This window comes from Carassius gibelio, chromosome A2, assembly GCF_023724105.1.
Source record: "Carassius gibelio isolate Cgi1373 ecotype wild population from Czech Republic chromosome A2, carGib1.2-hapl.c, whole genome shotgun sequence".
NCBI classification, from domain to species: domain Eukaryota; kingdom Metazoa; phylum Chordata; class Actinopteri; order Cypriniformes; family Cyprinidae; genus Carassius; species Carassius gibelio.
Genome location: NC_068372.1, coordinates 21,171,418 through 21,184,809, shown reverse-complemented (window position 1 = coordinate 21,184,809; position 13,392 = coordinate 21,171,418). Strand labels below are relative to the sequence as shown.

General features: G+C 35.2%; 1 protein-coding gene across 2 annotated transcripts in view; it reads right to left on the bottom strand.

Annotated features, from left to right (window-relative positions):
* The window catches only part of astn1 (astrotactin 1), a 205,213-nt gene that overhangs the window by 98,320 nt on the left and 93,501 nt on the right, over nucleotides 1–13,392 (bottom strand). For both annotated transcript variants that reach the window (XM_052618992.1, XM_052618999.1), the window contains exons 11-12: nucleotides 8,775–8,925; nucleotides 1,751–1,917 (exon numbers count right to left, since the gene is read on the bottom strand). In XM_052618992.1, the coding sequence (XP_052474952.1) occupies nucleotides 1,751–1,917; nucleotides 8,775–8,925 (318 nt within the window). The remainder of the gene's footprint in view (nucleotides 1–1,750; nucleotides 1,918–8,774; nucleotides 8,926–13,392) is intronic.

Genomic DNA, 13,392 nt, shown 5'->3' with positions numbered 1-13,392 from the left:
ATTGCAATTAAATGGAAAGACTTTGTTTATCACATTACACAAAATATTATGTAAGGAATCAATGTGTGCATTATGAATGCATTAGCACTTAAAGCTTTATGAATTCCTAGTGTGTTATTTGTCCCATACAGTAGGTCTAATTTTTTTTTTTTTTTTTTTTTTTTTTGCTTAATGAAACCGAGAAATGTATCAGTTCGCCATTCAAAATTACCTAGCGCCACAGGAAATGATCTCACAGCAAAGCATCTGTCACGAACTTAAGATTGGCAATTATTTTTATTTACTGCTAAACAGTTTCATTCTAATAGTGTGACAGCTCACAGGAGTCATTTATATTTCTGGGACTTAAAAAACTAAGCTGTCACATCTGCTCTGTAAAAAAGAGGTGGTGTCTCACTTCTCTTGGTAACACACTACTGTTTTACAGGAAACTGTCATCAGCGTAGATTACACTTATTCTCTTGGTTGCACATCCATAACACTATTTAAGTGGCTTCTGATCGCCTGTCACAATTATGCACATTTGCCAACTTTAGTCGAAGAGACATGACTATAACAGTGAATGATCTCAGAGACTCTGCATAGGTCAGGAAAAATGTTGTGTTAGCAGAAAAGAAGATGGCTATTTATTCTGCATTTTTTTTAAAATGGAAAAACGTAAACCTTTTATTCAGCGAAGATGCATAGAATGTCTCAAAAGTGATAGATAAATAAATTAAATATTTCCATTTCAAATAAATGCAGTTCTTTTGATCTGTCTATTAATTAAAGAATCCTGAAAAAAAAAGTATCACAATTCTACAAAACATTTTTAAGCAGAACAACTGTTTTAAACATTGATAATAACAGGAAATGTTTTTGGAGAAGCACATCTGCATATTAATAATTATTTACGAAGAATAATTTGTGACACTGAAGACTACAGTAATGGCAGCTGAAAATTAATCTTTCCCATCTCAAAAATAAATGAATTTTTAAAATATCAAAAAAAAGAGAAAAGTTGTTTGAAACCATAATATTTTACAATACAACTGATTTTACTGTATTTATTTTATTTATTATTTACTGTATTTACTTAAGGCTTGCTGCTGAAACGTCTGTTGTATGCTCTGTTACTAAATTGAAATAAATTGAAAGTGATTAGGCGAGTGCGGAACCCTCACTAGAATATGATGTGTTGATTGATCTATGCACCCAAGACTAAAACTGAGCACAGCGAACATTATTACCTTGGTCAGTGAAAGAGAATAATAATATTAATAATAATAATACAAACTTTATTTTATTTTATTTTATTATTTCTTTTTTTGTGTTGATAATATTAGCATGTTTCAACAAGTTCAGATTTGCCAGTTTGTAATTTGAAGTTAATGATGAAACAATTTAAAGAAACATGACGTGACATAAAGAAATGTGGGAACATAAAAAGTTTGGCAATTCACACACAGACACAAACTTCCACCACAGACTAAAAAAGTAAAGGTAAAGTAAAAATGTAGAAAGAAAAAAAAAAGTTACTGTAAGGTGCCGTGAACTGCATGAATAATCAGTTGAACTAACCATAATGCACATACTGTGCAGGATATTATTCAAAAGAAAAGAGCAGGTAGCAAAAACTTTTTTCTATTTGTTTGTTGTTGTTTTTTTAGCATGACTGTGTTCATGAAAAAAAAGCCTAAAGCCTAAAGGGGCTTAACAAATATCTATTTATCATACAGTCTTTATGTGTATATAAAGTTTAGAATCTCACCCGCAGAACATCAGGATGTTGTAGAGAGTAGGGTCCTCCTCCAGAGGTGCCAGCTGCTGAAGGCACAGCTGTTCACAGCCCCCATTAAAGCCATCAGAGCAGTCAATGCCAATGTGGTGGTCATAGCAACCAGTGCCATCCTTCATTGGGCTCAAACCAGGAGGACACTGAGGAAAACATTTTTTAATAATTAAAAATTACTTTTACGCATTCTCTGATAATTCATAATATCCCTTTATCTTAGGTATGTGGCAATTTCAGCATGCATGACTGTATCACAGCCATAAGCAATAATAAATAAGCTGCTTCTGAGTTGCCATGTGTTGTATGATTGTATTTATGTGTGTAACATGAAATTGCTTAACACTGAAGTCACTCGACCTTCCCAACTTCATGGTTGTTTTTCTCTGTCTTTTCCCCAAGCTAGCGATGCCAAGTTCACACAATGTTTTCTGTCAGTTATTGGCTTCAAGGGGGATTTGACAGGTTGATTTTTACCTGCCTGGAAAATGGGATAAAATGTGCCTTCCCAACTTAAGTTATAAGCTTTATATCATCTTTCTTGCGGCAGATAACCTACAGTGGATTCAAGATGCTTACATGAAATAGCCTGCAACAGTTGAGAAAGATTTTCCTGCAAAAGAACTGCTTCCTAGGAAGGCATGTTTTATAATGGCAGAGCAAAACAATTTAATTTCTCCAGTTTTTTTGGTTAGAGTGAAACTTTTACAAAGATTAGTCTTTCTCAAAAACATTAGAATGAGTTGTTGAAACGGCATAATTTTCAACACAGTGGGCATTGATTTAATAATTAAGCAACTTTTATAATAAAATGCATTAAGGGAGAGTAAAATTTTATAGCTCCTTAACAAAATGAAACTAAAGACTTTTTTCCCCCTATCTTATAATTAAATTGTTAATACATTTGGGCTATTAATACAATTGGTTCTTGAGGGGGTAAAAAGGAAATGACAAATAAGTCCATCACAACATGAGATAAACCTTGCCATTCCGCTTTCTTCGGTGGCAGGTTGGGTGTAAAACACACATTTTCTGACCGCCAACTTTTCACTTGACCTCATTCGTATTAGGGATCAAAGCCCAGATGCTGGTAATGCATCTTAGTAGCACATCTTGTCCCTGGATGCATCTGTATTGATTATGTCAGTTAGCTACAGCTGACAAGACACCTGATTTATTACCAGAAATGTAGAGAGCGCAGGGCAGAGAGTCTCTTAACTCATCTGTGGCAGAATCCTTAAATCACAAAGTCCCAGTTTGATCAGCTGAACAGAGGACATTATAGAGGAAAGGGGAGGGTTGTTAAACAGAAAGCAAATTTTTCACATCATTTACCATCCTCATTTGGGATTATGACAGACCATTAAAGGTGCGCTACGCAAGATTTTTTTAAAATAAAAATGAATAATTATTGATTAGTTTTTACATTCAATTTCAATGTATTTATGTATGTATTTATTTATTTATATTTAATTTTTGCTTCTAGGCAAAACAGTAAAGTAAAAAACAAAAACACATTACACATTTCTAAATAGTTTTTTTTTTTTTTTCACTCTTTTTTGTGGGCTAAAATGTGAAATGCCTCTGAGGTCAAATACATATTTACAGTAATTGATTCGGCCTTCTGTTCCAGTTTTTTCTTTGTGACCATAGATTTAAAAAGAATGGATGAGTCAAAGCATTAGTGTGAGGAAATGGACTATTTATTATAATTATTTAAAATGCACTGCTCAGAATTGAAGAGAATGAGTTTCCAAGGAAAACGTACATGAAAATGGCTTGAATATAGCTTGTCCAAAGCACAAAAAAAAAAAAGTCAAAAAGTCTGCAAAAAGTCTTCACACATGGACATCAAGTGTGACATCATATACCTCTGTAAATAAAAACATTTTAAATGTACATCTCGCACACTTCAATGCACTTTGAATGGAACATATACGTTCACTTCGACCTGGAATCATGGTGGAATATCCAGTGATGTCCACTTCGCAGGGCACATATGTTCAAATAGAACAAATGTCTGAAGCGAAAAGAGAAACATACATAATGTACAGAGCAGGGGGGCGTGATGAATGGAATCGAGAACTACTGGCATATATATATATATACATATATATACATATATATACATATATATACACATATATATATATATATATATATATATATATATATATATATATATATATATATATATATATATATATATATATATATATATATATATATATATATATATATATATTCATGTAATTAAGGGTAAATCCCCCCGAAATGTCATTGTTGCAGAGAAAAACAGCTGTAATATTGTTCTAACATGAAACCACAGACATATTGTTAATTTTATATAACACAGAAAGACTTGCATTGCATCTGTAAATCTGAAAACTGCCATGAACAGTTGCTATAGAAACATTAGATCACACACGCACAGCCACACACACACACACACACACACACACTCATGTCTGGCTTAATCCTTGTGGGGACTCTCCATAGGCATAATAGCTTTTATACTGTATAAACCATATATTCTATTGCCCTACCCCAACCGTACACATAAATCTACCCCACACAGAAAACTTTCAGCATTTTTACATTCTTAAAAAAAACTCATTCTGTATGATTTATAAGCTTGTTTCCTCATGGGGACCTCAGTTTGGGTCCCCACGGTGGCATGAGTCCCCATGAGTCAGTGTGTATTCTAGTTTGAGTCCCCAGCGGGATAGAAAAACACACATTCACTCACACACTTACCCACCCACACACACACACACACACACAGAGGGAGAGAGAGAGAGAGAGAGAGAGAGAGAGAGAAATCAGCATTAACTGGGCTAGATTGTGCCAGTGTGGAAGACTGGCAAGTGCTTTGTTTCTTACCACATAAACCCATGCAGAAAACCACATGGAATTGGATTTAATGACATACTTTAAAACGTCCATTAGAATTTGTTATTGTCAAGTGTTCTTTTCACCCTGATAGTAAAACAACAGATTTCCATTATTATAAACAGTTTTGCACTGCATGCTGACTGTTATAGCAATCAACAAATGAGTGTAATTACAATTTATAATGCTTAAATTGAACAAATTTAAATCAAACCAGTTTTCAGACTGCCACAACTACTGCAACAATTAATTGTACTAGTAACACTACAATAAACGAATTACAAAGTTAACACATTTTTCAGCAAATTAGTGTTGCCTTCCTAATGAGGTTTCTGCAAATAGAATATTTTTCTTCTTATTCAGTATGCCAGTGGTCAGCCTGACAGTCTAGTCCGCTACATTAGTATGGCCAAGTATTTCTGTTGGTCTAGACTGTCCTTATATAGCAGATAGTCACAGAGATGGATACAGTCCTTTAAACCCACCTTTTGATCCTGGGAGGAAAAAACTAAATAAAAAATAGAACAGTGGTGTTTCCTCCCTGCTGTGCATCTGGACCACTCATGTTTTGAACTCAGGAGACCTTTGCCAAGTACTGACTAGGAACTCAGAAGTGCTTAACAGCCAGAACATGATAGAAGACAGAACAGCTTTTGGGGAGATTGTGAGCAGGCTATCAAAGAGAGATGGAATGCATCAGTAAGAAATGGAAAACTCTACCTCCAGTGGATGACCTCAACTTATACATGCTCTCAGCAGGCAGGCTTGTAACGTGTCTGTGGGTTTCTGTTTTCTTTGCTTGAAAGTTTGTAAACCATTTAGAGTCTTCTATATTTCTGCATAAATATAACCCAAAAGATCATCACATTTTCTCACTATTCCTAAAAGTTAACAAAGAGAACCCAATCAAACAAATGAGATGAAAATCCACCAAAATGAGAGAACAAAGATCACTCCAAAAATAAGACGTGTAATAGTCTGCGCGGATGCAAAAGTCCCCAGGGTAACTTCTAAGCAAGAAAAAGCCTTTCTCACATTGGCTAATGTTAATGTTCCTGAGTCCATCTTCAGGAGAACACTAAACAACCACGGTGTGCATGGCAGAGTTGCAAGGAGAAAACCACAGCTCTCCAAAAATAACATTTCTGCCCGCCTGCAGTTTGCCAAAGATCATGTGAACAAGCCAGAGGGCTATCAGAAAAAAAAATGTTTTGTGGACAGATGAGACCAAAATAGAACTTTTTGATTTAAATGATAAGCATTATGTTTGGAGAAATTAAAAAAACATTGCATTCCAGCATAAGAACCTTATCCTATCTGTGAAACATGGTGGTGGTAGTATCATGGTTTGGGCCTGTTCTGCTCTATATGGCCCAGGGTGGATTGCCATTATTGATGAAACAATGAATTCTGAATTAGACCAGCAAATTACAAAGGAAAACGTCAGGACATGTGTCCAAAAACTGAATCTCAAGATAAACTAGGAAATGCAACAAGTCGTTCTACCAAAGAATGGAGAAAGAAGAACAAAGTTAATGTTTTAAGATGGCGGAGCCAAAGATGGGACCTTAATCCAATAGGAAATGTTGTGGAAGGATCTGAAGAAAGCAGGTGATAGGAGGAAAACCACCAACATCACAAAGTTCTAATAATATAATAATAATCCATCCCTCCATTCTCCAGGTTGTTTAATTTAAAACACAGAGCCGTTGCTCACTGACAAGCTGTGCATGTGATTTATCGTGCAGCCCTTATATTATAAATACATATTCAAAATATTTGGTGAGAAGCAAATAATCATATGGTAGTTTAAAATTTTTTTATTATTATTATTATTATTATTATTATTATTATTATTATTAATGAAGAGTTTGACATTAAATCGAGCATAGAGCATATATGTTGAAATTCATTGCCATTTTATACACTACTAACACATAAAATCACATAATTCATTCACATACTGTACCAGCATCTGCCAGCATCATCAAAAAGTCTGTTCAACATGACTGGCTGGCTCGCTCAGATCTAAAGAGGAGCACATTTGTTTTTCATGCGGACGGCTGGATGGACGGTGGGCACCCCTCTGTGTCCCACAAAAGCACTCAACACATAGTGTGCTGGAGGGAAAGGAACTAATTAATCACATCATCATTTAGTGATTATCAGAGTGTTTCCAAACCAGCGCACTGTTCCTCTTCCCAGGAGTGCCACACATCAGCTAGACAGAGCAGACTGCGATATTAAAACACAGATGCAGCATTGGCACTGCCGTCCTCAGACAAGGTGTTAATTGATTGGGAGGGGGGGCTCTCTGGGGGGCCCGTAGCGAGCACTTATGATTGGACAGATTGAAGCATCATTTTTATAGCTTTAGTAATCTGTTAATTACAAAACATCAAGCTACGGGCTCAACAGAAGGGTTTGTTATGATTAAAAGAACAGGATGAATTTAGAGATGCGAAAAATACTGGGAAGGCCATAACATCTGTTTCATTATCAGCAGGTTCGGTGCTGTCTGTCAAGCTTTACCTGAAGGAAATATCAATGCTTGCAAGGTAGCAAAAGAATATATGAACAATAAATGCAAGACATAAGTGATCAATCAATTTCAATTCAGTATGCAAATGCATGTGAGAAACAAGGCACAGCAGAATTTTGTGCTGCAGTGACCTCACATGTCAGTCATTTCCTGACTCCTCCCACTCATCCTTTCTTGTCAGTCTACACTGACCTATGAATACCTCCCCAAATTATGTTTTGGTTTTAATGCATGCTTGCAAATACTATTAGAAAACATGCTAATGTAATTCTTTTGATTTTGCAGTTACATCGCTGTGGGGGCATAAATTTGTCTTTATTTACTTTAGGCTCTCATGAGTATAACAAGACAAAATCAACAGAATCTCATTATATTACAGTGTAATGTTTAAAATAATCTACAAATATGATTGGAGGGTCATTTTATTCTTGCATTAAAACAACAACAACAAAGAACTAAGATATTTCCGAATACATTTGCATAAGATCTCTATTTATTAAGTCAAAATAAAATCTAAATTGATATGCGCACCATTTGCACATAAAAACATGCATATGCAATATGCAATAAGCATGACAGCCATTGTATTCAGAAAATCCAACCTATGCAAATATTTCTCAAATGAAACAACACTATGGACAGGAACAGGAACAGTTATCTAATAAGGCTCATGTTGGAGACGTACCTGCATAAACCCTGATTCGCATGTTCATAAACATGAGCAGGAGATCGTGAATGAAGTGAGTGTCAGAAAGATGGATGAGTCACAGCACTTTTCATAAACCCTGGCTGAAACAATCCTCCCATCAGCAGTATCAGCCAAACACACTAATCATGGTACATGCCAGAGTGAGAAATCAAACACTTTAAGCGTACCTCAACCAGATGGTGAGTGAAATCAGAGCTCCTGGCTCATTTCATGGCTGCTTAACAGCCACAAGTGAGAACAAGAGAGTGAGTGTGATGTAAAAGAAAAAGAAATGGAAGAAACAAACACGATTTTTCATGGTATGTGAAATCAACTCTTCGGGCAGACAAGGAAGGCCTAACTTATAAAAGTAGATGCTTTTTATAGAAGTGGAGTACAAAAGAGTGTTCTTTCTTCAAATTTGCATAAACTTTGTAAAGTTTATGACGATACAGGTTCTTAGATCGAGAAGAAATTGCTTTTTTATCTCTTTTTTTGAGTCTATAACAATGTAAACAAGTAAATAGAGAAGTCTGTATCAAACAAGAGATCACAAGACAGCTGGAAGAGGTAAAAAAATAGATGGATTCCAAAGGGTGACAAACATGCAATAAAAAATGAAATAAAACTGGAGCTTTCAGATTAATATATATGTATATGAGATTTCTACCATTGGAGCAATTGTAGTATGAATAGAAAAATATTAATATATGGACTTCTAAAGACCTTTTGTAATGTTTATTACATGTCTATATTGGGGGCTTTGTTCATCTTGTATTTATATATGCGATTAATTTAATCAACATAATATCATTCATTTGATTTTTTTTTTTTTTTTTTTTTACAGCCCCAAAACAATAAGACAGGCAATGACAACTCACCACACAGCCAGTGGAGTCCAGTTTGCGATCAGAGATGCAACGGAAATTTCGGCTGCAGCCTCCATTGTCTTTTGAACAGTCGCGCACTGGGCCGAAAGAGTCGAGCAGCACTTCCAGACTGTCGAAGGATGAAGAAATCATCAGCTCCTCCCTGATGAACAATGACGCATACAAAACTCAGTTAGTCATGGCAGGTCAATATTGCAAATGACCTCTAGCATCTTTAGTCATTATTAGGACGATGCAGTCTGCTTGATTACTATAATATATTTACTTTATCCAAAACAAATTACATAAATATATCAAGAACTAGATATCAAAGAGGAAAGTAATGTGAAGTTAAAAATGAATATTGTGTTTTCCATTAGCTACTATAAATCCAGCTAAAGGGAAAAGCTTTCCAAAGCAGCAAAAGTAAGCAACAGCACTGATAGCTAAACCTTGAACAGATGAACTCCATTGCTCTGACCTTGGTTTAAGCTGTGCTGGAAAATTGTATTGGGTGATATTTATTTTTTTTCTGTTCTGAATCACTTGAAACATCCAAATATTTATCATTACTATGAAATATGAATGGGCAGTGGTGAAGATAAAGGAGCAAACCAGTGACCTTTTATTGTCTAATATATTTTAAGAGTGTGAAATCACCAGGCTGCGGGAGAAGTGGAGTGCTGTGATAAATGGACTCACAGTAGTTCTGCTACTGTGATTTCGGTTTCAAGACAGAAATACTGCCTTTACGTTCCAAGTTTTGTTTTTCTGTTATGAAGTGGAAGATTATTATTTTCTAAAAGCCAAGCGAAGACATGGTCTGTCAGTGTTGAATAAAATATGCCAATCAAATAAGTGCATGACTTAATATAAAAAAGCGAGACAGAGAAAAAAGCAATTAGAGGCTAAACTTTCAGATCGTGCATTCTGGAATGTCCTGAAACCTTAAACTGGTAATAAGAATTATATGGTGGAAGAAGTGGAAAAACTCAGAGTTTGCACGCCGAGTTTGGTGCACACAGGAGAGCTGTGCAAACACCAAACTGAGCTCTTCTTCGTTTCCTCCCATGCCTGAACGAACTAATACACCTCGCCAGTTTAAACATACAAACACAAAAAGACATTAAAAGCTTAATTCAGCACCCATGCGCTGTGCTGTCTCTTCTTGCTCTTCAAACAACAAACCCATACAAAATTGTCACCTTGAAAGTATCCTCGAAAATGTGGTCAGTTATGTCTTAAGTGAAAGTAAACAGTTGTGAAAGAAATGGAATGTGTATCATATTGGACGTATTCTCTTAAAGTGATCGTGCCTAATTTACTAGCTGCTGTCAGTTGTCTTAATGTTAATCCAAGAAATGCAATGGGAGAAAACCACTCACTGCTCTTCACAGAATTACTTTGTAGTTTAAATTTATATTCAATTTATACAGTAAAGACTATGCAATGTTATTTACATTCAATTATTCAGTTTCTGTACCTGGACACCTACGAACTTGAAAAAAACGTAAACATTGTTTAATTTGTATATGTGTTTATTTGTGCTATTTAAACAATTTCAAACAGGGCCCATCGGTAAAACCTGCACCAGAGCCCTGCAAACCCCATCTATGGCCCTGTACACCAATTGGTCTGCTTCAAGTCAAACACACAGCTGCTGCTGCCACCTTATGACAATAGATTTAGACTTCAAATTAAGTAGTGTCTGTCATCAATGACAGTAGCTCTTTGGAGAAGGTTTGAAAATGCCCTTCATTTTGTTTGCACTAATACATGCTGCTGCCTGCCATTGCAATCACCAATAAAATGTTCCTTTTTTTTTTTCTCGCAAATATTCTTCAAATATTGTGAATTTTGAGGCTGTATTACCCACCCCTACTGAACCACTCACCTTCGGTTTCCACTCCCACCAGTCAACAGCAAAATACTAGGAGTATAAGAGAAGGGAGACCTTTTAAAGCCGTGATGTAATGGTCGTTGGGGGAAGATGTTATCGTAATAAGGCAGAATATATAATGACTCCCGTTCCACGGTAATGAGGGCACTTTGAACAAATTGAGACAAATCTACCTCTGCGAACAAAGCATCTCAATTGGCAGGGCTTAGAACAGAAAGTCTGTGGAAGCTCTAATTAGTAGCTTAACTCCCAATACAAAGCAAGCATTTTCAGACTAGACACTGCAAAAGTGCAGCCTGTTCTTTTCAACACCAGCAAGAAGTAATTAAAATGAACCTTCACTTAAGATTCTAATAAAGAAGGCCATCCAACTAATAGAAGATTCATTCTGTGACAAACGTGATACATAATACTTTTTAAACAAAATCTAAGACACTAATCTGTCATTATCTCTGATACTGTTCTAAAGCCTACATTGTAACTGAAGATGTTGCACTCAGCTTTGCATAATAATAATAATAATACATTTCGCTTTTGTACAACAGCTCAATAATAATAAAAAAAAAGATATTCTTCAGAAAGAATCAGTTGATGCGCATTACTTCAACTGTACATTAGTCTGTCAGTTGTATCATTGTACATTACATTGTACATTTTAATAAATATATTTTAATCTATGAGACACAATGAAACTTCCGAACTTTAACTTTATTGTATTTTTGTTTTAGACATTTTCAATTTCAAACGATATTTGGCAGGCCCCCTATGATCTTGCTTGCTACGATTGTGGACCCCTGGTGAACAATCCTGCTGTAACAAATGCAATGACGTTCCAAACATCTCCTTTATAGACCAATACAGAGCCTATACTGTATTCTCTCTAAACTGATTGTTCTGTGCAGTTCCAAGATTGCTTTTCCCTGGATCAGACTATGCTGCTGGGAGTAGAAGTGGTGTACTGGTTCACTTGCACAACAGTAGTGAAATGTGTTTTCTGTGCTTGAAATGAACAAATATTTACTGTGCGATGTACAAAGTCGACAGCTATGGTGATTTTCCAAACAAGCAGGCTCTGACTAGTGCAGGGAATTGCAGTCCACAGACATTCAAATAATCATAAAAACATGTTATTATGCTAATATTTAATTCTCAAAGGAATAATTACAGCTTTAACAGTGTCCAAAGATGATCAGTGCAAGTAATGGCACTTAAATGTATAATTTCCCTATGCCAAGTCAATAAATTCTAGACTAAATTCCAACCAGTGAGCCAGCCAAATTTTGTAATAGCTCATATTAACTTTGTTGGAGTTAAAAATGTGTGTGTGCAGGTTTTTTTTTTTTTTATACACTTCAGTATGGTTAATGGTACCCCTATAGGTTTTTCATACTATGACTCAATTAAAGAGCCCTTAAATGGCATAGTTCACCTAGACAATACAATTTCATCATTTACTTTCATAACTTTATCTCATGTTACAATGTTAGACATGTAGGGACACTTCTTGTGTATCATGCAGAAGAAATGTATGCCATTTTCATATTTGGGTGTATTAGCCTTTTAAAGATCAGGCAGTAAATTATCTTTTTGACGAATGTTTATTAACATGATGTGGGTTACTTCAAAATATTCCAGTGCTCTGAAAAACACTTGGAATTGAGGCAATGTTCAGCAAGCCCAGGGCCAAGGGACCACATGGCCTGCCAAATTCTGTACGATGGACCCTGTGAAGCTAGACACTCTGCAGGAGATCAGTAGGACACACTTAGACCTTTCAAAGGAATAAAAACTAATACTTTCCACCACATATATATTGGTATTTATTTATGCATGTAGCTAAGTAACACCTCCATGAACATGTCTTCAAAAACAAATATGATGAAATACAATAACAGCTAAAAGAACAAAAAATGGAAACAAACAAGTTATGGGTGTACAGTACTGTATGTAAGTGAGTGTGTTCTATATGGTTTAGGAGGACACAAATGTGTGTATTGACATAGGTACTACAATGAAACATGGTTTATGAGGACACTTCCTATTTCCCCATTAACCAAAAGGCTTTAAAAAAAATAGTAACAAAAAATAAAACATACTAAATGGTGTTTTATTAAATAAAAAAAATAATAATAATAATTGCAAGTAGTTGCAAGTAGCATGCTGTATAGGTAATTTCCAAATGTATTATTTATGATGAACAAAACCATATCTATAATTGAATTTCTAAAAGTAACTTCATGTTACTGCCTTTAAGGCCCTGATCACTGAAATGTTTAAAAGTCCCTTTAAGCAGCAGCTATCGTGATAATTTAGTGTGAGATTAATCAACAGATTAATAAATTTTATGATAAAAACAAATTAATCAAATCAGTATGTGCCCTTTGGCAATGCATTCAAAGCCCCTCTGAGGTCTGGATAAATGTCAAGCCACATCTATTTTGAGCCTTTGCAAAAAATAAAAATAAATAAATAAATACAAATCCTTTGCTAGTAAATCATCCTCATTTGACAACTCACAAGAGGTGTCATTCAAGCAATAATGTCAGGTATAGTGACATTAGTATAGTAATGTCAGGTATAGTGGCTAAATTAAATCAATAGATTATACACTATTATATTCAGCAGAAAAATCTCAAAAGGATTTCTGAAGAAAGATATGGTTAGGATGAAATAACTGACACAACTGGATCTTGAAACCAGTGTTTTAGAGACTTATTTAACTCACAAAGT